Source organism: Lygodium microphyllum, chromosome 18 (genome assembly GCF_053477565.2).
Source record: "Lygodium microphyllum isolate KBCC chromosome 18, Lygodium_microphyllum_v1.1.10, whole genome shotgun sequence".
NCBI classification, from domain to species: domain Eukaryota; kingdom Viridiplantae; phylum Streptophyta; class Polypodiopsida; order Schizaeales; family Lygodiaceae; genus Lygodium; species Lygodium microphyllum.
The window spans coordinates 139,278,866-139,304,222 of NC_141152.1; the positions used below are offsets into that span (position 1 = coordinate 139,278,866).

General features: G+C 42.7%; 1 protein-coding gene across 3 annotated transcripts in view; it reads left to right on the plus strand.

Moving 5' to 3' along the window:
• Positions 1-1,452: 1,452 nt before the first annotated feature.
• LOC148021443 (uncharacterized) overlaps positions 1,453-25,357 on the plus strand; it is a 122,412-nt gene continuing 98,507 nt past the window's right edge. For 2 of the 3 annotated variants that reach the window (XM_087699314.1, XM_087699316.1), the window contains exon 1: positions 1,457-1,755. In XM_087699314.1, coding sequence (XP_087555440.1) covers positions 1,576-1,755 — 180 coding nt within the window. In that variant the 5' untranslated portion in view covers positions 1,457-1,575. Of the gene's footprint in view, positions 1,756-25,357 lie in introns of all 3 variants that reach the window. The other variant, XM_087699315.1, reaches the window with a different exon arrangement.

The following is a 25,357-nucleotide window of genomic DNA, read 5'->3' on the forward strand; positions in this document are numbered from 1 at the left end:
GTTGCTAAATCTTTATACATCTAGCCTAATTATGTATGTAGAATGTGATGCTAGGTGCATCCCCTTCATGTTTCACCAGAAGCAAAGGGAAGATTTTGTGCTACCTAAAAATGTGAAGCTATTGAGACACTACCAACATTATCATGATGCATTTTTGCACAATGTTTAAATGACAATGAGGGGTAGATAGAGTGATAATAAAACATGCATTGTTTGAAGGTTTTTATGGAAATGAAAATATAGAACTATTTGACTCACATAAAACCTAAATTCAATATCTAAGGATTTTTGTCATACATTTACGTAGCTTTCAAAAATGCACAACTATGCATGGAGTGCACCCTTTGTTGCATTGGAAGTGTGCTTTTTGCTATATTGTTTGTGAGCATAGGAAAGCAAGCGTGCAATAGGACAATTGCTTTTCTTTGCTTAGAAAAACACAAAGCGACCGAGGCATATCCTTGTGAGCTTCGCAATGAGGCCAACCGCATGAATAATGCAGATGTATAAGGTTTCACAAAGCAATCATGATTAAAGCAAGAGTTAAATGCAAAGACTTTAGACTTGTAAAATGGAAATAGTATTCCAAGCTTTCAAAAATAGCCATAGACAGAATCAACTTGAATATTAAGACCTTTCAAACTTGAAAGGCACACGAAAAAATCTTGTGTTGCTTTACTTTGATTTCTTCCCAAAGGAAATTATTTGATGTGCCTTGAAGTTGATTGTAATGATTGTGATGTGAGGTTGTTTGCTTCTCGGATTCAATGGATATTAATTTCACTTTTTTTCTTTGCATGGACCTTTGAGAATAAGTAGTATCCATAGGGGAACCGTTGTCTTTTGTGTGGATCTTTGAGAAATGTAGGGGGACATGGCTTTCTATAACATTTATCAAATGACTTTTTTATTATGGTGAAACAAACTTCCCTAGATGTCTTTCTATGATGGAATAACACAACTTTATTACTTTATTTCTTTGGAGCAACCTAACTTTCTTTCTTTGCATGGAGCTTTGTGAATCAATAAGTATCAAGTCTCCATGGGTTGCTAACTACATGCAGAGTCTCGAGGGTGAGTCAAGGTGGTGTGTTCGCTTCCTAGGGATGGCCAACATCATCTTATTTTACAAATATGGGGGGTAGAATGGTACCTTCACACAAAAGCTCATTACAGAAGTATCCATGAGAAATTGTTATTCTCACCAATGGGTAGTGCTGAAAGGCACAATAATGGACATTCAAAAAGGAAATTTCCATGACAAATTGTGGTCTGAATGAATGAGGACTTTAAGAGAGAGAGAGGGCAATCGTCCTTAATAATACCTTATCCTTATAAGTTATATTTACTGTCAAGACACTATTCCTTGACGTCCACGAGGTAATTGTTTGCTTATTGGTCGACTAATTATTTTTTAATGTTTAGCATAAACACCAAAACTTTTGAGTCGCGTCACGTGACTCGATGGCTGTGGCCTTTTGCCTGTCGCTGTGTCGCGATGCGAGCGGAAGGAAAGAAAGAACTAGTGACGACAGACAAGTCAGGATGATGATACAGTCTTACTACCACTCGTAAATGCCGTCTGCATCATGCCCATGCCCCCCGTGTTCCACAACTTACCGCCATGGCCTGAACGACACAGAAAATATCCTAGCTATGTCAGCAGGCTTGCGCCGTTTTCTTCTGGAGGAGTTTGCCATGCTTCCGCACAGGCTCTGGAGCACCGCAGCATCTTCTCGGCGGCCATTGGACCTTGTGAGTCTTCATCTCGTTTGGTTTTCAAGAAGATCAATTCTCACATGGAAACAGGAGTTTCAAATTTTGGCCCCAGCGATTGTTCGAAGCTCTTATTCTGGCTCGCTTAGCTCGATGCACGAGTATTTGATCCGACTAGGTTATTCGGTTCGACCTGCATTTCGTCTCAAGAAGGTGCTATGTACAGTAGTTATCTTTATCTTTGCAGTATGGCATCAGAGAGATGACATCGTGAGAGGATCCGAATACGTCAAATAGCTACTGCTTACTCCTAAGTTTGTGAAAACTTTCCACAATGTCCTCTCTCAAGCTTGATATTTTGACATTGAAGGTTGTGCATTTACCACCGCCCTGGCTCTCATCAGTCTAGCGGGCTGCCTTCCTGGATGATTCTCCACGTAGAAGACTGCAAATTCTAGTAGCACAAAAGTTCTAATAGGTTCTATTATAAAGGGGACCATGGGGCAGCCCATTTTACATCCCTTCCAGTTTATCATCATTGCGGCCCAATTTCTGCTATTGCTATCAGCTTCTTCCCTTGACATCCTTGTTCCCTGATTGCCATCGTTAACCCTCCTGCTTACCCTTGTTCGGCATCATCACTACTGCATTTGACTTTCCAGCTGCTCTTTTGCTATTTCCAGCCGTCAAAGAGCTGCTTAGCCCTCAAACACAGGTTTTAGCTATGTTCAGCATCAAGTATGGAACCCGTGCTGTGTTTGGGATCTGGCTGATCTGAGCAGAACACACTCTTTGCTGATTTTCAGTGTCCTTAATTATTCCTTTTGCATCCCACAGCCCTGATCCTCGAGACACAGAGTGGAACCACACTTCCTCCCATAGAAGGGTGGTGAGTCCTTGATTTACAAGTAATCACAGCAAGTGATTAATTAATGAATCATCAAATCTAGCATCTCACCAATCAAACAAGACAAGTTGACACCGATTGACCCCAAAACCTGCTGCTCCTTGCAGTATTTCTTTAATCTTTATTTGAGAAATTGATGGTACAACTGAGAAAGGCCGAAGCTTTGAGAAATTAGAGGACCAGCCGAGAACTCAAAATCCTTCTAAATTCAATCAATTGAAGCTCCCATAAATCCCAACAAATCAAGGCACAATCTTTGTCAATTGTGGAACCCTTTGTGTCTACAGCAATCAGCAGCACAAATCCTCAATTTGCTCCTTGATTTAGATAGCCTATAATATGGAATTGAGTCTTCAATTGTTGCATGTAATCATGTGCACATCTTAATTATCCCAAAGAATTACGACTCTATGACAGACCTCCTGTGAAACCCTGTAATCGCCCTTGATTGCATTGTAGTGAGACAAAGGTATCACTTACCACCACTGGAAATATATGCAGCATCATAATCAAACAATGTTTGCAGTTATTGCTTAACTATGCTCATGTCTTGGGCCACTCCAAAAGATTGGAAAGGGATAAATGCACACAGATGCATGTTTACAAGAATAGAATGCCAATCTATTGGAGTTATGTAGGAGGCAATGTAGGTGTGATCATGCTCATGCAAAATGCTGTGCAATAGTGTCTCTTGTACAATGCCCGTATAGTGGAACTGTTCACTTGCCTAAGCGCCCTTTTATGATCCAGATGATGCTGAGGAAGGTACAAAGTACAATATACATAATGACTACAAATGAAATTGTAAACAACATCTTGTTACCACCAAGAGAAGAAAGTCGCTCCCTCTCAAACTAGAAGAGAAAGTTGGAGAGAATCACCCTCCTCCTGTCGATTGGAAGTAGTAGGGGAGGGCATATCCGAGCCGATTGTGTTAGAAGTGGATGCAGCAATGGAAGCATAAATAGATGATGTAATAAATTGTTGAACACAAGGTGTGAAGAAATGCTCTAAACACAGAAAACACAAAGGCAAAAAGCATAGACTGATAAACACAAAGCACAGTTAGGGTTAGTGTTAGGGTAACTTAGAGACTGTGAATACAATGAATAATAAAGTGAATGTATATTATACAATGCTCATGCAGCAAATACACTATGCAGTGAATACTAAACTTCAAACTTTTGTATCTTTGGGATCAAGGCAAAGGTTATGAGTTGGAGAGTGTATCGTATTCCAAATAGATCTGGAATCGCAGCAAGGCGGCCTCCATGCGTTGAACACTAGTAAATGTAGTCAGGGAAGGTTGGATTTGATGTAGACGATAATGTAGGAGAGAGAAAGACTAAAAACGCAGGTATTAGAGGCGAGAGAAAACTGGGCAATAGCTAGAGATGGTAAATACAACGGTTTGGAGGTAGGTAATAGTGTAGATGGCCTTGTGGAGGAGAGAGAAAATCAAACGCAGGCAGTTAGTGCAAGGCGACAATACCTGGATGATGGTGTCAGTAACTGGGGGTGGATGCATGGCAGCAAACGCAAATCTAAGAGTGAGGGAGCAGTATGTGACAGCTTGGATGTGGGTGATGGAGGCTAGAATCAGATGCTAGATGGTAGTAGATTGCTAGGGGAAGCTCTAACAGTGATGTCCTTCACAAACAGGGTGTGGGTAAGAGGTGTAGTTCTTGAAACCCGCAAAAAGAAGATTAAGGAAGAGTGGTGGGCTGCATGCTTGTTTATAGAAAGTTTGGGGCACTCAAAGTAGGGTTTTGTATGTAGGACACAGTAACTCTCTAGGATTGCGTTTCTTTTTAAAATAAGAAGGTTTTTCATTAATTAAGTGTGTTTTGGGGTTGTTTAAGTCAAATTAATGCATTTTCAGCTCAATACTTCCTCTTAGGCCCAAAATTAAGCCATGAGAAATAAGCCCTTGATATTTATTTTCTTTTATCCCAAGGTGTCCCATCCCAAAGCAGCCAAGGCATTGGGCAAATTCATTGTGGTTCCATTTGCCTTCGTAGGATTTGATAGGCCATTGGGTAGTCGACGTGTATGCTTTGTTCGATGCCCTGGCCTCTTTGGGGTGACCACTTGGACTACCTTGGTAAGATAACCATTGTCTCTATAGTGATGGTAGGCCATTAGGTAGCCACCGTGCACCCTTTGCCCGATGCCCTGGTTGCTTTGGGGTGAGATGCCTTGGGGTAACAAAAAAAAAACACAAAAAAATTGAACTACTTAAAAAAAAAAGGGTTGGTTTTCCTTTTCTAGCTTAGTTTTCGGACATGAGAGGGGGTGTTGAGCTAATAGAAGCATATCAACAATTGAAATAGCCTCAAAAATGCCTAATTAATGAAAAACGTAAATTGATGTTCGGTTTGAGAGAGTTTTAAACCGGTGAAACCAGCCTTTGTTCTACGGATGTGTGGTAATGTCTTGATTACAACTTAGTTATAGCAGTAATATTTATTACAAAACTAAAAAATGCAAAATAACTTACAGTCTTGGATAATGGATACCTTGTTGGCTCCAAAACTGGTATCCCTTTTTGTATTTCTTTAACTTAAATGAAGAAAAAATTGATGTACAATGAGATTCTCCCAATTCCTTTTGGTATTCCAACCCCCCTTGTTGTCCAAAATGACCGGCAAGTCTTTGTCTGATTGGCCACTTGATTCAGATAGTCAATTGGCTTTCACTTGCTTTGATAGAGATGGAAAATGTCCCAAATTCATTGATTTGCTGGTCCCTCCACTTAAATTTGACTAAAAACAGCTTCAACCCTGTTGAATCCATTAAATTGGCTAGGCAACTTCCATTCTTGAGCGTCTCTACGACATCTTTGACCATCAGATTGGTGTTAGGTACCATTAAATGTTACTTCTCTAGTGTTACCGAGTGACACTTATGGCCAAATGAATGATCTAGGCTAACAATTAGTTCTAGATACCACCAAGTACCTGTGCGGTATAACTTATAGTAACTTTTGTCTTTGACATCTTGTGATTTTCTCGGGTCTCAGGCTCTTAAAATATTAAAAATTAATTTATTAATTATTTCGATGCTTAGAAAAATAATCTAATTGGCCAATAATTAAATTGACTAGGTAACTTCCATTCTTGAGTATCTCTACAACATCTTTGACCATTAGATTGGCAACAGATACCATTAAATGTCACTTCTCTAGTGTTACCAAGTGACACTTATGGCCAAATGAATGATCTAGGCTAACAATTGGCTCTAGATACCACCAAGTACCTGTGTGGTATAACTTATAGCAACTTTTGCCTTTGACATCGTGTGATTTCCTCGGGTCTTGGGCTCTTTAAATACTGAAAATTAATCTATTAATTATTTCGATGCCTAGAAAAATAATCTAATTGGCTAGGTAACTTCCATTCATGAGCGTCTCTACGATGTCTTTGACCATCAGATTGGTGTTAGGTACCATTAAATGCCACTTCTCTAGTGTTACCAAGTGACACTTATGGCCAAATGAATAATCTAGACCAACAACTGGCACTAGGTATCACCAAGTACTTGTGTGGCATAACTTATAACAACTTTTATCTTCGACATCTTGTGATTTCCTCGGGTCTTGGGCTCATAAATTTACTCTAATCTTAGTTACACTCCACATGTGTAACATTTACTTAACGTGTGATTAAGAATTAATCCATATGTTAAGTGAGGTTTCAAAGATACTTGTCCTCATGAAAAACGGTGCGCGGTACGAGGTCTTGAAACTTTCTATAAATAGGCAGGCTGCTCTCCATTTAGTCTCAATTTCTTTTTTGTAGGTTTTAAGAGTTGTATCTTTGCTGCCCATATCTCATTCATGGAGAATATCTCAGTGAGAGCTTCCCCTTGCTCGAATCAAGCACTTGATTCGAGCCCTCCATCTCTATCTTGTGGTTGTCACCATCATCAGCTTAGTCCTTGGGAGTTTGTATTTGCTCCTGTCGTCACCTGTTGGGGTTGTCACCATTATCCATACACTATCACAATCAGCTTGATATTTGCGTTTGTTGAGTTTCTCTCTCGTCCAGGTGTCACCATCAACTCCTATATAGTCACCTTCAGTCTCCAATTGTTGCTCAATCTCTCTCCTTAGATACCTTCATTTTTAGTCTTTCTCTCTCCTCATTGCCTGTCTGCATCTAGCTTCAATAGTTGCGTTTTCTAGTATTTGACTCTCAAAGGTTGCCTTGCTGCGTTTTGGGATCCATTAGGAGTGCGACACACTCTCCTACTTAGCACCTATGCCTCGATCTTCCAGATATGAGAGTTCGGGGTACAGTTTTCATTCCTGCACGGTTTGTTTGCTACATGAGCATTGCATATTCAATATTTAGTTATTCATTAATTCCATTGTGTTCATTATCTTTGAGTTACCCTAATTCTAATTGTGTTCTTTTGAGTTCATGCTTTGTTGTATCCTTTCAGTTATGTTTTTGCGTTAGGGTATTTCTTCATATCCCTTGCTGTCCTTTGTAGGAGCATTAAAAAATTGAACAAATTGAGGATCCTTTGCCAATCATGCATCTTGTCCAACAACAATGTGTTTAGCTTGCTGTCCATCATGTGACCCATGTCCAAGATTAGGCTTTGCGTTTTCTTCTTCTCCATGTGAATGTCCATACTGAGAGGCATCATGACTGCTTGATTCCATCTCATTGTATGAAGACATCTTGCTGTAATTTCTCAGTTGAGCATAAAATTCAGCTCTAGCACAAAGTCTCTCTCTCTCTCTCTCTCTCTCTCTCTCCCTCTCTCTCAACTTGCAATTAGGTGTCTCATGCCCGCTAAATCAAAGGATTAAGTGGTATCCCGGCAATGGAACCATGAAACCAGCCTTCCTTCTCAGAGAGGGTGTTAAATCTTAATCAAGCACTTAATTATAGCAATTAATAAATGAACATAAACTAAAATGGACACTTTACCATATTAATTTGGACATTGGACACGTTGTTGGTTCCCCATTGCGGTATTTCTTTAATTTGTATTGCTAATGGATGAAATACAACTAAGATTTCACAACCTCCTTCGCTGATCCAAAAGCCCCTTGTTGTCACAATGGATCAGCAAAAGCAATTCGAGCCAATTTTCCTTGAGCTTCACTCAAGGCTTGTACAAATGGAACCACAAATTGGTCAAATGCTGCCCCAAATCAACTGGGATGGCATCTGAAATCTGTGACAATTCCTTGAATTTCAGTTGTTGATTTCAGTGTACGGTGCCTTTAACTGATGGCATGGGTCCCAAGGTGGCTGCTAAACCCTAATTTCTGCAGAGAATTAGGGTTTACAACGGAATTCTCTTTGTTGTCCACAAAATCTGACCGAGAACACCTTCAATTGGCTGAGAAATGTTGAGATTTGCAGAGAATGGGCTGAAGAAGGTGAGAGAATGTTGAGATGAGAGAGAGATCAGAGGTTCTTCACGAGAAAACCCTCCAATCTGCTTGCTACCTACTCCAGCCTGCAATAAATGCAGTTGCTTATTGCATGGTGGCACCAAAATGCTGTCGCCAGCTCTCAACTGCTGTTGCCAGCCCCTGGGAGTCACCAAACTGCTGTTGCCTGATCACAAATGGTCCCTGGCTGTTGTCGCCTGCAGCAAATGATTGATTTTTGGCTGAGAAATTGATCAGTAGCACCTTCTCTCACTCTCTCTCTCAGGCTGAACCCCTGAATGAGTCTTTTCGAGCTGCAAACAACCTTCTCTACCATTGCACGGGCATTTTTGCTAAGTGGCAGCATTTTAATCCCATTTTTTAGTAAATTTTTAGTCAATTAATTAAATTTTAGAATTATTCAATTATGAAAATTAATTGAAGCACTTTTGACCTTGCCCAAAATTAAATGTGCCCATTCACAATTTAATTGGCTAGGCCATTTGCAACCTCAAGTGGTCCCCAGCCTTAATTGACCCTTACATTGGCATCAATCAATTAATTAATGCCCAGTCTCTAGTGTCAGCATTGATATTTAACAGCCAATTAATTGTCCCTAGGCCAAACTGACACTAAACCTAGCGCTCACAACTTTTGCCTTTAACATCCACTGTTTCCTTAGGTCCTTGGCCTATTATCATGAAATAATTGCCATGTGCATCACATGTGCCTTACAACATTGCACATTTGATTATTAAATTAATCAAGTATTACTAGCAAGAGCAAAGCATCTAAAAAAATTCATGTTGTTGTCATAGAACTGATGGACAAATACATTGTTAGATATCCTAATGTTCTCATTTGACTTAGATTGAGGCTCACAAGTAGGAGATGACCATACATGATACGCATGACTACTAACACCCCCTTTTGGATTGTGGATATGGTGGAAGGCCAAAGGGGATGAAATGGATTTGACAGTGCTATTATTGATGAAGTCCATTGACAATGAAATCTAACCAAGGAGTAAGAACCTCTCTCGAGATGAAAACCCAATCCAATAGGAGGCCACCATAGGCCACTAGGAGTAGAGAGACCTTAAATGGATTACTCCAATGATGCCAATTGGGAATGGGTAAGTGAAGCCGTTGACCCAATTGAGTGATGATGACAAGGAGCTATCGAAGGTACCTTAACTTGTTAGAATGAGCGATGAGGACCAAGGGCCAAGGGAGAGGAAACAAGTGATAAGGGTTGAAGACTCGATAACGAAGGACAGAGGTTGTTGCATGAAAGAAAGGCCTGAAGAAGATTGCAATCCTTGAAGAAGCTCCTCGTGATCTTGGGAATCTCCCTTTGAAACAAGAAGGGCAAAGGAATCCATAGTTGCATCTTCAAGATTGTTTCTCTCTAAAAGCGACGTGGGGTACAAGGGAACCACTAGAGGAGATGGTAGGGGATGGGGGGTGCATTGAGAGGAATGGGTGTGACAATGAAAAGTTGCTTCAGAATGTCCTTTACACTAGGAGAATGGAGCCAATATAGCCCCCTTGCCAACCTATCATGAGAATGGCTCTTGATGTTAGAGTCATCAACAAAGATGGCCTACTTTGTAAAGACAACTTGGAAATTGTGTTGTAAGCGTGTGAATAGAGAGGAGATGGAAGCCCAAGTTTGGAACATGAGAACTTTGAAATAGAGCTCTAAGATGGATGGTAGAAAAACATGTGAGTGCGGAATGGAAGAAGGAACATGAACACAGAGAGAGAGAGAGCAGAAAATGAAGGAAGAAATATTGCAAACTATCTCAAGATGAATGCTGAATACAATGATGTGGACTGATCAGTCCTTGCACGCAGCCCAAGGCATTAGTAAGGGACCCAAATCAGACTGATATGATGGTAGCACCAAGTTGAAGAGTGTCTTGGAGCCAGAGTGTGTTGAAATCTGCAATATGAAGTGATTAGCCAAGTGTGGGCTGTGGCTATATATAGCCAAACTCCTCTAAAACTGGCCGATTGCTAAAACGACCTCTAAATCTGGATGGCCTACTGAAATAGGTGATATGACTACAATAAATGCAGTCCGACCGTACATAAAAAATGGGAAAATAATGACAAAATATCCTAGGCAGTTGTGGAGTAGGTAGGCATTGTCAGGGGGTGGAATCCAATTGATAGATAGAGGAAATGTGCAAGAAATGTGCCTAAAATGGAGGAAATGTGAATCGAGCCTTCCTTCTTGGAAATGGCGGTAATTCGCTAATTAAGCACTTAACTACATCAATCAACAAATGAATATAACTTGAAATGCACAAATTACCTTAATAATCTGTTGGGATATAAAGGCACGGTAACCTCAATGTATATAGTACACGCTCATTGTACATGTGAATGCACCCTTTACGTGCCCTAAGTATAAATACATTTTATTCTTTGTGTACCAATAGATTGTTGGTACACTCTTATCTTCTCGTAGTTTCACTCTGCTCACTTGCTCTCCAGCCGTCACACTCCTATGCTCCTGTTCGATCGCAAGCTCTCTAAGCTGTGGCCTGTCAGTCCAACAAGTGGTATCAGAGCTTACGATACAAGATCATCAGGTCGTGCAGGTGCTCATGATAGGCATGCAGCCGGCTAGAGTTCGTGTCTAGCTCGGCTAGAGTTCGTGACCAGACCACGCTGCTGAGTAGCATGACCAGTCTGCACCAGGCAACAAGGGCATCCAATAGGCGTGGACCAAGCGATCAGCACGGGCAGTACGTGACACGTCAGTCAGACGTGGCGTGTAGGTCAGACGGGGCATTTTTCGCGGGCAGTTTTGATGGGCAAGCGTCACGACGTACATGCGACTTCACTTGATGCGACGGGGTCAACGGACCCCACCCCCCGGTTAGTTCTGTTGTTTTTTTAAAACAAATCAATTTTCCTTTAATCCCCTCATTAGCCTTGGCGGGTGTTCACACACCAAAGGCACAGTTTCAAAATCTGTGCAAATCGGGCCAAAGAATTTGGGGCTTTTCTCAGATTTGGCATCATTCATGCCTGTCAGTGACTTCTGAGTCGGAAATTGCAGACATCGCATGCGGTGACCTCAATTAAATTGGGGATTTTGCAAATTTTATTGAAATTTTGTCTTTCTTGGGTAAAATTTCCTAACATTGGATCCCAGAAATTTGGGGCTTTTCATGTATTGGCAAAGCTTTATTCAGCTGGGTCAGATTGGCTGACATTCATGCAATTTTGGACTTGAAATTTTGGGGATTTGCACAGAATTTGGTAAATTTCTGCATTTTTTGCCTGTGTAGTGGTTGGTTAATGTATAAACAGCAGAGATTCATTTCTGGTTGAGGAAAAACAGCAGGGTGTTTTGCTGGTTCAGCTTGTGCTTTCGCAGATTAGTGCATTTACTCTTGTGTTCGTGATAAAATGGCTGCAACTTCTTCCAGTTCAGACATCAAGAGTTTGATGGAGATTAAACGGTTTGATGGTCATGGATTTGACCTTTGGAAAGACCGTATGCAGGGCATTTTATTCTTGAAGGATTGTGAGGATGCTTTGCAGGAAGATAAACCCGCACTAATGTGTGATGCAGATTGGGCCAGAGTGAATAAAAAGACAGTGGCTTACATAAAGATGGGTGCCACTGATGACATTTTGATAGACATTAAGGGTTTAGACATAGGTTATGCAATATGGGAGGAGCTGAAAGCTACTTATGAGATCACCACACCTATTAATCAGGTGCATTTAATGCACAAATTGGTGAAAATGTGATTGGATGAGTCAAAGCTTGCAGCTGAGCACTTGAGTGCATTTACAAGGATTCTAAATCAGCTCAAAGATGCAAACTTGGACTTTGATGATAAGTTGAGGGCGATCTTTTTGATCATGACATTGCCGGACTCGTGGGAAACCTTGGTGGTTTCACTCAGCAATAACCCCAATCTCTCATATGATGGGGTGAGGGGTTCTATCTTGAATGAAGAAATTAGACATATGTCTAGTGGAGAAGGCATAAACTCAGCTTATAATGTAAGAGGCAGGGCTGAAAAGAAAAATGCATATGCAGGGCAGAGAAACAAGAGCAAGAGTAAAGGAAAGGATAAGAGTGACATCACTCGCTATTATTGTGGTCGGAAGGGCCACAAGAAACCTGACTTCAGGTACTACAAGAAGGAACAAGAGAGAAAGAAGAATGTGGAGATAAAAAGAAGAAGGAAGAAAAGACAGATGCATTGGAGACATCCAAAGGCAAAGAAAAGGCCAATGTGGCCTCCAGTGTGGTCATAGAGGAGCTTTCAGATACATAGGCTGATGTCAGATACATAGGCTGATGTATTATGTGCAGTTGATTATGATGCCCTTGTATGTCACATGCAGGATATGCAGATTACCAAGGCTGATGCGATTGGTGCACTCTTGTCAGTTGATGATGGTGTCACTCAGACTTGGATTGTAAACTCTGGTGCCTCTTTCCATGTAACTCCTTGCTTGGAGTGTTTTGCTATGTTTAATGCAGGCAATTATGGAAAGGCGTACCTTGGAAATAACCATGCTTGTAGCATTGATGGGATTGGCACCGTACACTTATCTTTAGACAATGGTCAAGAACTTGTGTTGAAAGATGTCAGATATGTGCCTGGCATTAAAAAGAGTTTACTATCTGTTGGTTAGCTTGACTTGCATGGCTACACCACACTGTCTGGTGGTGGTTTGTGGAAAGTAAAAAAGGGTTCCATGCTGATTGCAAAAGGAACCAAGAAGGGCACATTGTATTGTTTGCATTGTAAAGCCTTGAATGGCAAGTTTCTTGCAGTTGCTGAAATTTGCAGCCACTTGGAGTTATGGCATAAGAGATTAGGCCATATAAGCCAAAAAGGGCTTGATGTTCTTACCTCTCTGAAGAGGGTTGATAGAAAAGGCTCTAAACTTGATTTTTCTAACGAGTGTCAGTTTGGAAAGCAAATAAAAAATTCGTTTTACTCTAGTGTCTCTCGTAAGTCCAATGTCTTGGACTTAGTGTATTCTGATGTATGTAGTATGTCCGTGAAATCATTGGGTGGTGCTGCATATTTTATCTCTTTTATTGATGATTGTTCTAAGAAGATTTGGGTGTACTTGCTGAAAAAGAAAAGTGAAGTGTTTGCTGTTTTTAAAACTTTTCATGCATTTGTGACCACTCAGATAGATAGAAAGCTGAAATGCTTGAGAACTGATAATGGGGGTGAGTTCACATCGATTGAATTTAAGTCATTTTGTGACTTACATGGTATTAAGAGGGAGCTTACAGCCCCTTACAGTCCTTCAAATGGGGTGGTTGAAAGATATAACAGGACTTTATGTGAAAGAGTGCAGTGCATGCTGTCCACTGCCAATCTCCCTCATGCATTTTGGGGAGAGGCACTCAAAACCGCGGGTCACATTTGCAACCGCTCTCCAAATAGGTCTTTAAATAATGGCATCCTTGAGGAGGTTTGGTCTGGCAAATCGGCCTCATATGACCATTTACGTATATTTGGTTGTGATGCTTTTATACATGTTAGGTATGAGCTGAGGAACAAACTTGACCCAAAATCCACCTAAGGCATTTTCATGGGCTATGGTGATGAGGGTGAATTTGGTTACAGAGTGTGGATACCTCAGTCCAAGAAAATTATTCGCAGCCGTAATGTTGTGTTTAATGAGGCAAAATTGCTGAAAGGCTCTTTAGCCTCTAATGAAGATCTGAAAAAGGTGAAATTTTAGAGTTTACAGCCACCCATAACTTCAGAAAATGAGCCTCAAGGTGCTGTACCACAGGCTGAAACTAATGATCAGCCGGCTACTTTTGAGCCAGATGATGATGGACAGCAAATAGAAGCACAAGGAGGTCATGGACAGCAAGATAGGCTTGCTGATTATGAAAACACAGGTGCTGGAAATGAAAATGAAGGTGCTGTACAGCATGAACAGCATGCTGAAAATGGTTTACAGCAGTAAATGAATGTTGAAAATAATATACCTCCTGATGTAGACTCAATGCTTGACAATGTTCATCATTGGGTACGCAGATCTACACGCGTAAGAAGGCAACCACTTAGGTTTGACCCCTCCTTGCATTATGTGATGCTTACAGATGAGGGTGAGCCTCTTACATACAAAGAGGCCAAGTCATGTGAGTTCAGCAGTAAGTGGGAGCTAGCTATGCAGGAAGAGATTAAATCTCTATATGCAAATGATACTTGGGATCTTGTGTCATTACCAAAGGGAAGGAAGCCACTTCCAAACAAATGGGTGTACAAAGTCAAGACAGTTGATGGGAAACCCAAGTACAAGGCAAGGCTTGTTGCCAAAGATTATGCACAAAAGGAAGGAATTGACTTCCAAGAGGTCTTCTCACCTGTTGTGAAGATGACCACTTTACGTGTGCTTTTTGCTCTTACTGCTATTTTGGATTTAGAGCTGTATCAAATGGATGTAAAAACAACTTTCTTGCATGATGACATTGATGAGGAAATCTACATGAAACAGCCCGAGGGCTTTGTAGTTCTTGGAAAAGAACAGATGGTGTGTAAGCTAAAATGCAGCCTGTATGGGCTGAAGCAAGCACCACGGCAGTGGTACAAAAATTTTGATACTTTTATGCTATCTCATGAGTTTACACGCAGCCATGCAGATCATTGCTTGTACATGAAAAAGGATACAGATGGCAGCCCCATAATACTTGTTTTGTATGTGGATGATATGTTACTAGTTGGGAAAAGAAAGACTAGCTTGGATGCTCTCAAAAATCAGCTGAAATCAGCCTTCTCCATGAAAGATTTGGGGAATGCAGAGCATATTTTGGGCATGAGGATTCGTAGAGATAGAATGCAGAAATTGCTGTTTTTATCTCAAGAAAAGTACATTGGAAAGGTACTGGACAGATTTAACATGGCTAAAGCTAAGCCTTTTGGGGTACCCTTACCTCCTTATCTCAAGCTTAGCAAAGCCAACAGCCCGAAAGATGACGTGGAAGCAAATGCTATGAAGGGAGTTCCTCATGCATCAGCTTGTGGCTCCCTTATGTATGCTATGGTTGCTACTCGTCCAGACATTGCTCATGCAGTGGGAGTTGTTAGCAGGTTTATGTCAAATCCTGGCAAAGCACATTGGGAGGTTGTCAAGTGTATTCTTCGATACCTTAAGGGTACACAAAGAAAAAGTATTTGCTATGGGCAGGGTGCACTTAGTTTGCAAGGTTATTGTGATGCAGACATGGCAGGTGACTTGGACACTCGTAGGTCCACCAGCGGGTATGTCTTTACAGTTGTTGGTGGGGCTGTTTCTTGGTGTTCCAGGTTGCAAAACATTGTTGCATTGAGTACCACTGAAGCTGAATACATATCAGCTACTGAAGTTTCTAAAGAAGCTATATGGTTGAGCCGACTTGCAGATAATCTCGGCATGTCTATGGGTACTGCAGTTTTGGGATGTGATAGCCAGAGTGCTGTGTATCTGGCTAAGAATGCCATGTATCATTCACGCACAAAGCATATAGATGTGCGATATCACTTCATCAGACAGATTTGGGAAGAGGCCCGGTAACCTCCGTCTATATAGTACACGCTCATTGTACATGTAAACGCACCCTTTACGTGCCCTAAGTATAAATACATTTTATTCTTTGTGTACCAATAGATTGTTGGTACACTATTTTCTTCTCGTACTTTCACTCTGCTCACTTGCTCTCTAGCCGTCACACTCCTACACTCCTGTTCGATTGCAAGCTCTCTAAGGTGTGGCCCGTTAGTCCAATATAATCATGGACACTGGACATCCTGTTGGCCCCAAAATTGGTGCCCCTTTTGGTATTTCTTTAACTTGATTGCTAATGGAACGAGTACAAGCTGAGATTCACAATCTCCTTTGTTGTTCCAAAAAGCCTCTTTACTGTAGTAACAATCAGCAATCAATTTGGGCCAATTGCCCCTTGATTTTTCATCGAGGCTTGCACAAATGGAACTACCAATGGGCCAAATGCTATCCCAAATTACAATGAATGGGCTGGCTAACATCCCCTCTTAGATCTTGGGAGTGTTTGAAGACCCAACAATCTCATATGATGAAGCATAGAAGCCTTGGGCAAAAGCTTCGTGAAGAGATCCACCACATTGTCCTCCGTGGGACAGTAGGCCACTACTAGCTTGGCATCCACGATCTGCTCACGAACATAGTGATACTGAACCTCAATGTGTTTTGTGCGAGTATGAAACACTAGGTTCTTTGCTAGAGCAAGGGCACTTTGGTTGTCCACATCTCTTGTGAGAGTGCACAACGGAAGAAGGAACTTGAACACAGAGAGAGAAAGCAGAGAATGAAGGAAGAAATACTGCATTGACTGAAATGTATGTTGTCTACGCTGCCCGAAGCGTTAGTGATAGCACCGGATGAGGCTCAAATGAGTGGCAACACCAATGTCGGGGAGGAATGGGAGCAAGGTGTGTTGTAACGTACAGAAGAGAGTGAGTGAAGAATGATTGGGGGTCAACTATATATAGCCTCATCTCCCCAAAGCTGGCCAACCTGCTGGCGGCCAACAAAACTGGTCGACTAGGCCCAAAAAATGGGCTAACATGCACAAAAACACCCCAGAAGGGCTATTGGCCACCCGAGAAAGAAATGTAGCCAAACACATATCCTAAATAAATTGATAGAGCTCCTCTATCTCCTGCTAGACTGTGATGGGAGTTCATAACTAGGAGATGACAGATTGACATGCTAAATAAGGTAGGCTAACACCACTTCTTAGATCTTGGGAGGGTCTAAAGACCTAACAATCTCATGTGATGAAGCAAAGAAGCGTGGGACAAAGGCTTTGTGAAGAGATCAGCCACATTGTCCGCCATGGGACAGTAGGCCATCGCCAGCTTTGAAGTCACGATCTGCTCTTGAACATAGTGGTACTGAACCTTAATGTGCTTCATGCGAGCATGAAACACAAGGTTCTTAGCTAGAGCAAGGGCACTCTGGTTGTCCACACGAAGCTCTGTAGGTCCTGTCTGTGGAAAGCTAATCTCCGCCAACATGCAACGAAGCCAAACTGCATCCATAGCGGTCGAAGATAAAGCTCGATACTCAACCTTTGTAGAGGAAAGAGCCATAGTAGGTTGCTTCTTGTTGCTCCAAGAGATAGCTCCTGAGCCAAGGGAGAAAACATAACCTGTAGTGGATCGTCATGAATCCACATCACTTGCTCAATCCAAGTCACTCCATCTAGAAAGAGTGACCCCCTCTCCGTACATGATCTTGTAGGATTGCGTCCCGTGCAAATACCGAAGAACATGCAAGGCAGCTCGCCAGTGATCCTCTGTAGGAGTCGTCATGAAAGAAAACAACAAAGCTACCACAACAGAAATATCCGGTTGAGTGTGGATAAGCTAGATAAGAGAGCCAACAAGGCACTTGTAATGGGTAGCATTTGTAAGGGGAACTCCATCGACCACAACCTTGGACTTAGGGTCCATGGAGAGAGAAATTGTGAGAGTGCGCAACGGAAGAAGGAACACGAACATAGAGAGAGAGAGAAAGAAAGCGAAAAATGAAGGAAAAAATACTGCACTGACTGAAATGAATGCTGAATACAAAGCTGTGGAGTGATCAGTCCCTGCACGCAGCCCGGAGCGTCAGTGAAGGCACCAGATCAGGCTGGAAACAATGTCAGCACCAATATCGGAGTGGGAATGAAGGAGTGTGTGCTGAAATCTGCAAGAGAAGTGAGTGAGAATGATTGGGGGGGGGGGGGACTGCTATAAATAGCCCCCCATCAGCAAAACTGGCCGACCTGCCCAAATATGGGCCGACTGCACACTAAAATGCCCATTTTGGGCTGAGTGCCACCCTAGAAGGGAATGCAAACAAAATCAGCAACACAAGAAATGCCAGAGTTCCTCCGTCTCGTGCCAGACTCTGACAGGAGCTCACAACGAGGAGATGACAAGACTGACAATGAAATAATTTGGGCTAACACCCCCTCTCAAAGCCTAAGAGGGTCTGAAGACCTAACAATAGCATGTGATGAAGCAAAGAAGCTTGAGGCAAAGGCTTCGTGAAGAGATCAGCCGCATTGTCTACCGCGGTACAATAGGCCATTGCCAACTCCGAATCCACTATCCGCTCTGGAACATAGTGGTACTGAACCTCAATGTGCTTTGTACGAGCATGAAACACCGGGTTCTTCGCCAGAGCAAGGGCACTGAGGTTGTCCACGCGCAGCTTTATAGGTCATGACTATGGAAAGCCAATCTCCTCCAACATACGACGGAGCCAAACTGTCTCCATAGCGGTTGAACATAAGGCTCGATACTCAGCCTTGGTAGAAGAAAGTGCCACAGTAGGCAGCTTCTTGCTGCTCCAAGAGACAGCACCAGATCTAAGGGTAAAAGCATAATCTGTAGTGGATCGTTGAGAATCCACATCACTTGCCCAATTAGAATCACTCCATCTAGAAAGAGTGGTCCCATCTCCATACAAGATCCCATAGGATCAAGTCCCTTGCAAATACTGAAGGATATGCAAGGCCACCCTCCAGTGATCCTGAGTAGGAGTCTTCATAAAAGATGACAACAAAGCCACCACAAAAGAGATATCCAGCCGAGTGTGAATAAGTTAGATAAGTGAGCCAACAAGGCACCTGTAACGGGTGGGATCTGTAAGGGAAACTCCATTTGCCACTAGCTTGGACTCTAGGTCCATGGGGCAAGAAATCGGCCGACGCTCAGCCATATGAAACTTCCAAAGAAGCTCGGAGATGTACCTATGCTACGTGATAGATCTCCAATCCCAGAAAGAAGTGAAGGATTCCTAGATTTGTCATGTCAAATTCTTGCCGAAGAATAGTCCGAGTGTGATCCACCTCTTGAGTGTTGCTCCCTGTAATGATAAGATCATCAACATATAAGATCAGTAAAACACAACGGTTACCCTCAACCTTGAAGTAAAGATTGGGGTCATGATCGGAGCGATGGAGACCACTCTGTACAAAGAAGCAGTCAATCCTCTGATACCAAGCACGAGGAGCCTGCAGTCTGCTTCAGGCCATAGAGGGCCTTCTGCAGCTTGTAGACATGATTCTCCTTCCCCTACACAAGAAAACTTGGAGGCTAGGATACATAGATCTCCTCCTTAAGGATACCATTCAGGATGGTTGACTTGACATCCATCTGGTAGATAGGCTAGCGATGGTGAGCGGCAAGAGCCAAAATAACTCGAATAGTAGACATCCGAGCTATAGGAGCAAAAGTCTCAAAATAATCCAATCTTGCATGCTGAGCAAACCCCTTGGCAATAAGCCTATCTTTGTACTTGTCCAAGGAACCATTGGCAAGATACTTGGTCTTAAAGACCCATTTCACACCTATCACCTTCCGCTTCTTGGGAGGCGGTACTAGCTCCCAAGTCTGATTTCACTTGATGGAAGCGAGCTTTGCTTGCATAGCTCGTCTCTAAACATCCTGTGCAAGAGCCTCCTCAATAGCAGAAGGCTCGGAATCTTGAAGAATCAGAGACATAAGAGCATAGTTCACACAGAGTGAACTATCTGGCTGGGTTTGTAATCGAGCTGATCTGTGTGGACCTGAAGGAGTAGCAGGAAAGTGAGAAACACTTGACTCGTGCATAAGCTGCTTGTACCACCGAGGAATCCAAAGAGACTCCTCCCGCTGCGAGGGAGACCGAGTGGCCTCCAGAACCTGCAAAGCACCTGTCTGTGTGGAAGGGACTTCCCCTCACCAAGGGAAGGTAGATCCTCATTTGAAGAAGGCTCCCCATTGGATGGCTGTGGGTCCCTAGAAGACTCTTGAGGGGAGGCGGAAGGGATGGAAGTACTCAATGAAGAAGGAGTTGTGTCTGCCAAGGGTGGAAGGGAAGCCGGAGTAGAGGATACAAAAGAAGGAGGAATAGGATGGGGAGGAGCTGAAGAAGGAGGGGTGCGAAGAGGCAACTTGGAAGGAAGAGAAGGGAGAGAAGGTGGGGAAGGGTCAGTCGATGACGAAGAATCACTTGTAAGAGAACTAGCAATCAGATCCTCAGAGGCTGAAGCCCCATCGAAGATTGCATCCCTGCTCACCTCAATCTTCCGTGTCGTCGTCTCAGTTAGGCGATGATACCATGTGAGAGTGTGCAATGGAAGAAGGAACACACACACACACACACACACACACACACATAGAGCAAAAAGTGAAGGAAGAAATACTGCACTGATTGAAATGAATGTTAAATACAAAGCTGTGGACTGAACAGTCCCTGCACGCAGCCCCGAGCATCAGTGAGGGCACCAGATCAGGCTGGAAACAATGGCAACACCAATGTCGGGGTGGGAATGGACGAGTGTGTGCTGAAATCTGCAAGAGAAGTGAGTGAGAATGATTTGGGGGGGGGGGGACTGCTATAAATAGCCCCCCATTAGCAAAACTGGCCGACCTGCCCAAATATGGGCTGATTGCACACTAAAAGGCCCATTTTGGGCTGAGTGCCACCCTAGAAGGGAATGCAAACAAAATCAGCAACACAAGAAACGCCAGAGCTCCTCTGTCTCCTGCCAGACTCTGATAGGAGCTCACAACCGGGAGATGACAGACTGACAATGAAATAAGGCAGGCTAACAGAAATTGGCCGACACTCGGCCATATGAAACTCCGAAAGAAGCTCAGACTTGTGTTGGGAAATAAAAATACCTTGTGCTAGGTGATAAATCTCCAATCCAAGAAAGAAGTGAAGGATCCCAAGATCAGTCATGTCAAACTCCTGCCGCAAAAGAGCCCAAGTGTGATCCACCTCCTGAGTGTTGCTCCAGGTAATGATAAGATCATCAACATACAAAATCACCAAAACACATCTGCGACCCTCAACCTTGAAGTATAGGTTGGTCATGATTGGAGCGATGGAAACCACTTTGTACAAAGAAGTGGCCAATCCTCTGGTACCAAGCGCGAGGAGCCTGTTTCAAACCGTAAAGGGTTTTCCACAATTAGTAGACATGGTCCTCCTTCCCCTGTACAAGAAAATTGGGAGGTTGGGAAACATAGATCCCCACAAGGACACCATTCAAGAAGGTAGACTTGACGTCCATTTGATAAACAAGCCAACGATGGTGGGTTGCAAGAGCTAGAATAACCCGAATAGTAGACATTCGAGTTGTAGGTACAAAAGTCTCAAAATAATCCAAACCTGCCCTCTATGCAAAACCCTTGGCAACAAGCCTAGCTTTGTGCTTGTCCAAGGAACCATTTGCAAGGTACTTGGTCTCATAGACCTACTTCACACCAATCACCTTCCGCCGCTTAGGACATGGTACAAGCTCCCAAGCCTGATTTCGCTCGATGGAATTGGGCTCATCTTGCATAACTTGTCTCCAAATATCCTGTGCTTGGAATCCTGAAGAATTTGTGACATAAGAGCATAGTTCACACAGAGTGAACTATCCCATTGGGCTTGTAAGCGGGCTGATTTGCGTGGACTGGTAGGAGTAGCAAGAAAGTGAGTGACACCTGAATCCTGCATAAGCTGCATGTACCATCGAGGAATTTGAATAGACTCTTACTGCTATGAGGGAGATTGAGTAGCCTCTGGAACTTGCAGAGCATATGTCTTTGTAAGGGACTCCCCCTCAGCAAGGGAAGGGAGATCATCCTCATCTATAGAAGGCTCGTCCTCTGTCGGTTGAGTGTCCCTAGAAAACTCCAGAAGAGAGGTGGAAGGGACAGAAGAACTCGATGAAGGAGTAGTTGCGTTCGCCAAAGGTGGAAGGGAAGCTGGAGTAGAGGGTAGAGGAGGAGGGGGAGGAGCCGAAGACAAGGAAGGGGTGCTAATAGGCAACTTGGAAGGAAGAAGACGAATAGAAGGCGGGGGAGGGACAATTGATGATGAAGTATCACCTGTAAGAGAACCATCAATTGGATCCTCGAAAGTCATAGCCTCATCAAAGATCACATCTCTGCTCACCTCAATCGCTCGTGGCGTCGGGTCGTAGAGCCGATATCCCTTCGTGGTCATGCTTTAGCCCACAAAGATAAGCTTTCTTGACTTCGAGTTGAGCTTCGTCTTCCTCTTCTTCTTGTGCACATGGACAAATGCATCACATTCAAAGATGTGAAAATAAGATACGGAAAGATTTGTCCAAAAGAAAGTCTCATAGGGAGTCATGTCTTGTAATGCCGAAATCGGAGAGCGGTTGTGGATGTGAACCGCAGTAGCCACCACCTCACCCCCAAAGGGAATGAGGAAGTCTTCGATGCTCTAGCATCGATCAAGCGATCTCCAGCATGGTCTGATTTGCATGCTTCACCACACCATTCTCTGACCTGAATGCCATGATCCTTGCAAAACTAAGAAAAGAGGTGAGAAGTAAACTCGCCGCTGTGGTCTGCTCATACCTCACAGACTTTGGAAGTAGTTTGCGTTTCCACAAACACCTTCCACTCACAAAATCGGGAGTACGCTTCGCTCTTGTACTCCATAAAGTAAGGCCGCACATAGAGGCTGACGTCCACAATTAGTATCAAATACTTGTCCTTTCCAAGGGAGGCTATGTCCATAGGTCCGCAAAGATCGTTATGTATCAACTCTAGCGGCGTAGAAGCCCTCCAAGTGGCAACTTGGGGATGAGGTTGCTGATACTGCTTGTCTTGCAAGCAGCTAGGGCACAAAGTGTGAATAAGAGGGAAATTGGGAAGTCCACCTTCTTTTCAGAAGCTCGCCGTATCGCATCAAGGTTCAGATGTCCATAACAAGCATGCCAAAGCAGCCCAAGTTCGTGAAAAGACCGCGTATTTAAGGCTATGAGCGTATAAAGCCCACTCTCCTGTGTGCTTGTCTACCTGTCCAAAGAGCTGCACTGGAGGAAGCATCCTCCACGGGAACTGCATCTTGTGTGAAGACAATGCGGGTACTAGCTTGGTTAAACCATAAATAGACAAGAGGTTAAATCCCAAATTCGGTACATTGTCGGAGGGGTTTTTGTCGAAAGGTCGAATCCACCGGGGATCAAAAGTAGAAGGAAATAGAGATAGAAGATGGAAGAGAAGATAGAGAATACCTAAGTGGTAAACACTACAAAGACAAATCACAATGAATTGAATCAATATGTATTGAAAGAACCTGGAATCTTTGCACTACTTAGAAGCAATCTCCAGGCATTAGATCTCCTGGAGCTTCTTCGTAGAACAAAACGTGCTTAAAATCACAGCTCCTTCTTTGCTGCTCGGAATCCAAATCTAATGGCTCCATTGGCTCCGAAGGGGGAGTAAAACTTCAGAACGCCTGTTCACGGATCTCCCAGATCACTCATTCTTCTTTCAGTTCAATCTGTAGTTTTTAGCCTGTTTACAGCGATCGCGATGCATGTGATTTCGTCAATCTGTCTTTTTTATGAAAACTCTCCTAACTGGCTGAAAAAGCAACTTGCTTTTTGCATGCCATCCTAATCTAGAAGCTTTTCTAAAATTTTCGGATTTTTACAATACATAATATCAAATATAAGCTAAAATTATCTAAAAATCTAGTTATTTTGTATAATCCATGCAACTCATACTAATACTAATGGCTCAGATCACATTGATTCTCTAGATCAATAAAGAAGTCGGATGATGATGCATTCCATACTTTTTCACATTGTGTCCTCATAACATCACGATATCCACCTCCTCTGAACCTGCACATCCTCCGGTATGTGCCAAAATCCTAGTTGTCACTGGATTCTGAGTCCTTCTCATCCTCTGCAACCATATCCTTTACTTCTTCATCTTCCATATCTTCCTGGCTAGCCCTTGTATCAGGATCACTATTTTCTTTCAATTCTGGCAACTCATAGGTAGGAGATTCCCGCCTTTTGAATAATTTGATTATTTTCCCTGCTACCGGAAGTTTTATGGCTGTCCCATCCAGCTCATTTAATGCATAAGTAGCATTATCAAACACATGTCTTACCACATAGGGTCCAAACCATCTTTTGGAAACTTTACGCATGGCACTATGCCGGTTGTCTAAACTGTTATCATAAACCAGTACCCAATCTCCATCTTGTATGGTTCTTGGCCTCAATCTATGTCTTTTGTCAAACCGTTTCTTGTTCTGTATCCTTGCTGCCCTTAACTTTGCAATTGGTGTCTCTATGTCTTTTGACTTTCTTTCCAAGTGTCTAATGCGCAAGGCCAACAACTCCTCTTGATTCAACTCCTCCTCCCAAGGTAACACTCCATGTGACTATCATCTCTTCTATCGGCATGATAGGTTTTTGACCATACATCAATTCTGCAGGCATATATCCTGTAACAGCACTATGAGTTGTTCTATTGGCCCATAAAGCATAAGGGAGCAATTGTGGCCACTCTTTTACCTTCTCTCCACATGCTTTTTGCCAATGCCTTCACAATAGGTGGGTGACCTCTTTCACTTTTTCCATTTTCTTCAGGGTTATAGGCTGAAGTTAAAGCAAGCTTTATCCCCAACCGTACAAAGAAATCATGAGCTTCATCTGCATTCAACTCACCCCTATCTGCTGTAATTTTTCCCACACAGCCATACCGACAAAAGATCTCTTCTAAGAGAAAAGTACACACAGCATTTGTTGTCTTAGTACGTAAAGCTTTCCCTTCCACTTGATTAGTCAAGTCTTCACGACCAAGCGCAATATACCTCATTTGCCAAAGACTTGTAGGCATTGTGACCAAATCCACCACCCACTTAAAATGAAGAGACAATGGATATGTGGGTTATAATCCATCCTGATGTCTCACAGATGAATACATTTGACATGTTGTACATGTTTCCACAAAGTAAGCAACATCCTTATATATACTCTGCCACCAATATCTTTCTTTGATCTCTGTAAAAGTACCCCAAATACCTCTATGACTAGTCCACAAGCTTTCATGAAATTCTTGCATTACTTTTACTTGTGAAGCTCTGTCACCTAAAACTCGCAATGGCATACCCTGTTTCTTTTTAGCATATTTCCATAAGTATCCATATTTTAAGAAAAACCCATACGCTTTCCTCTTGATTTTCTTAAACTCCTTATTTGACCATTCATCTCTCTTTGTTAATGTATTGAGGTATTGACCAATTCTCAGCCACTCTCCTGTATATTTGTCTTCCAGAAACACTTCTACACAAGATGCAAAACATCTAAAACCAAGCTTCTGTTAATGCTGTAGCAACACCTTGCATTGCTAAATTCACTCTTGCAACATCATTTTCAGCCATAAGAAAGTCATCTTCTTCCTCCTCATTCATCATCCCATCTTTATTCTCATAACGTGCTCGAGATAACATGTGTGCCACTGGGTGTTCTCTTCCTGCAATATGTTGAAATTCAAGGTT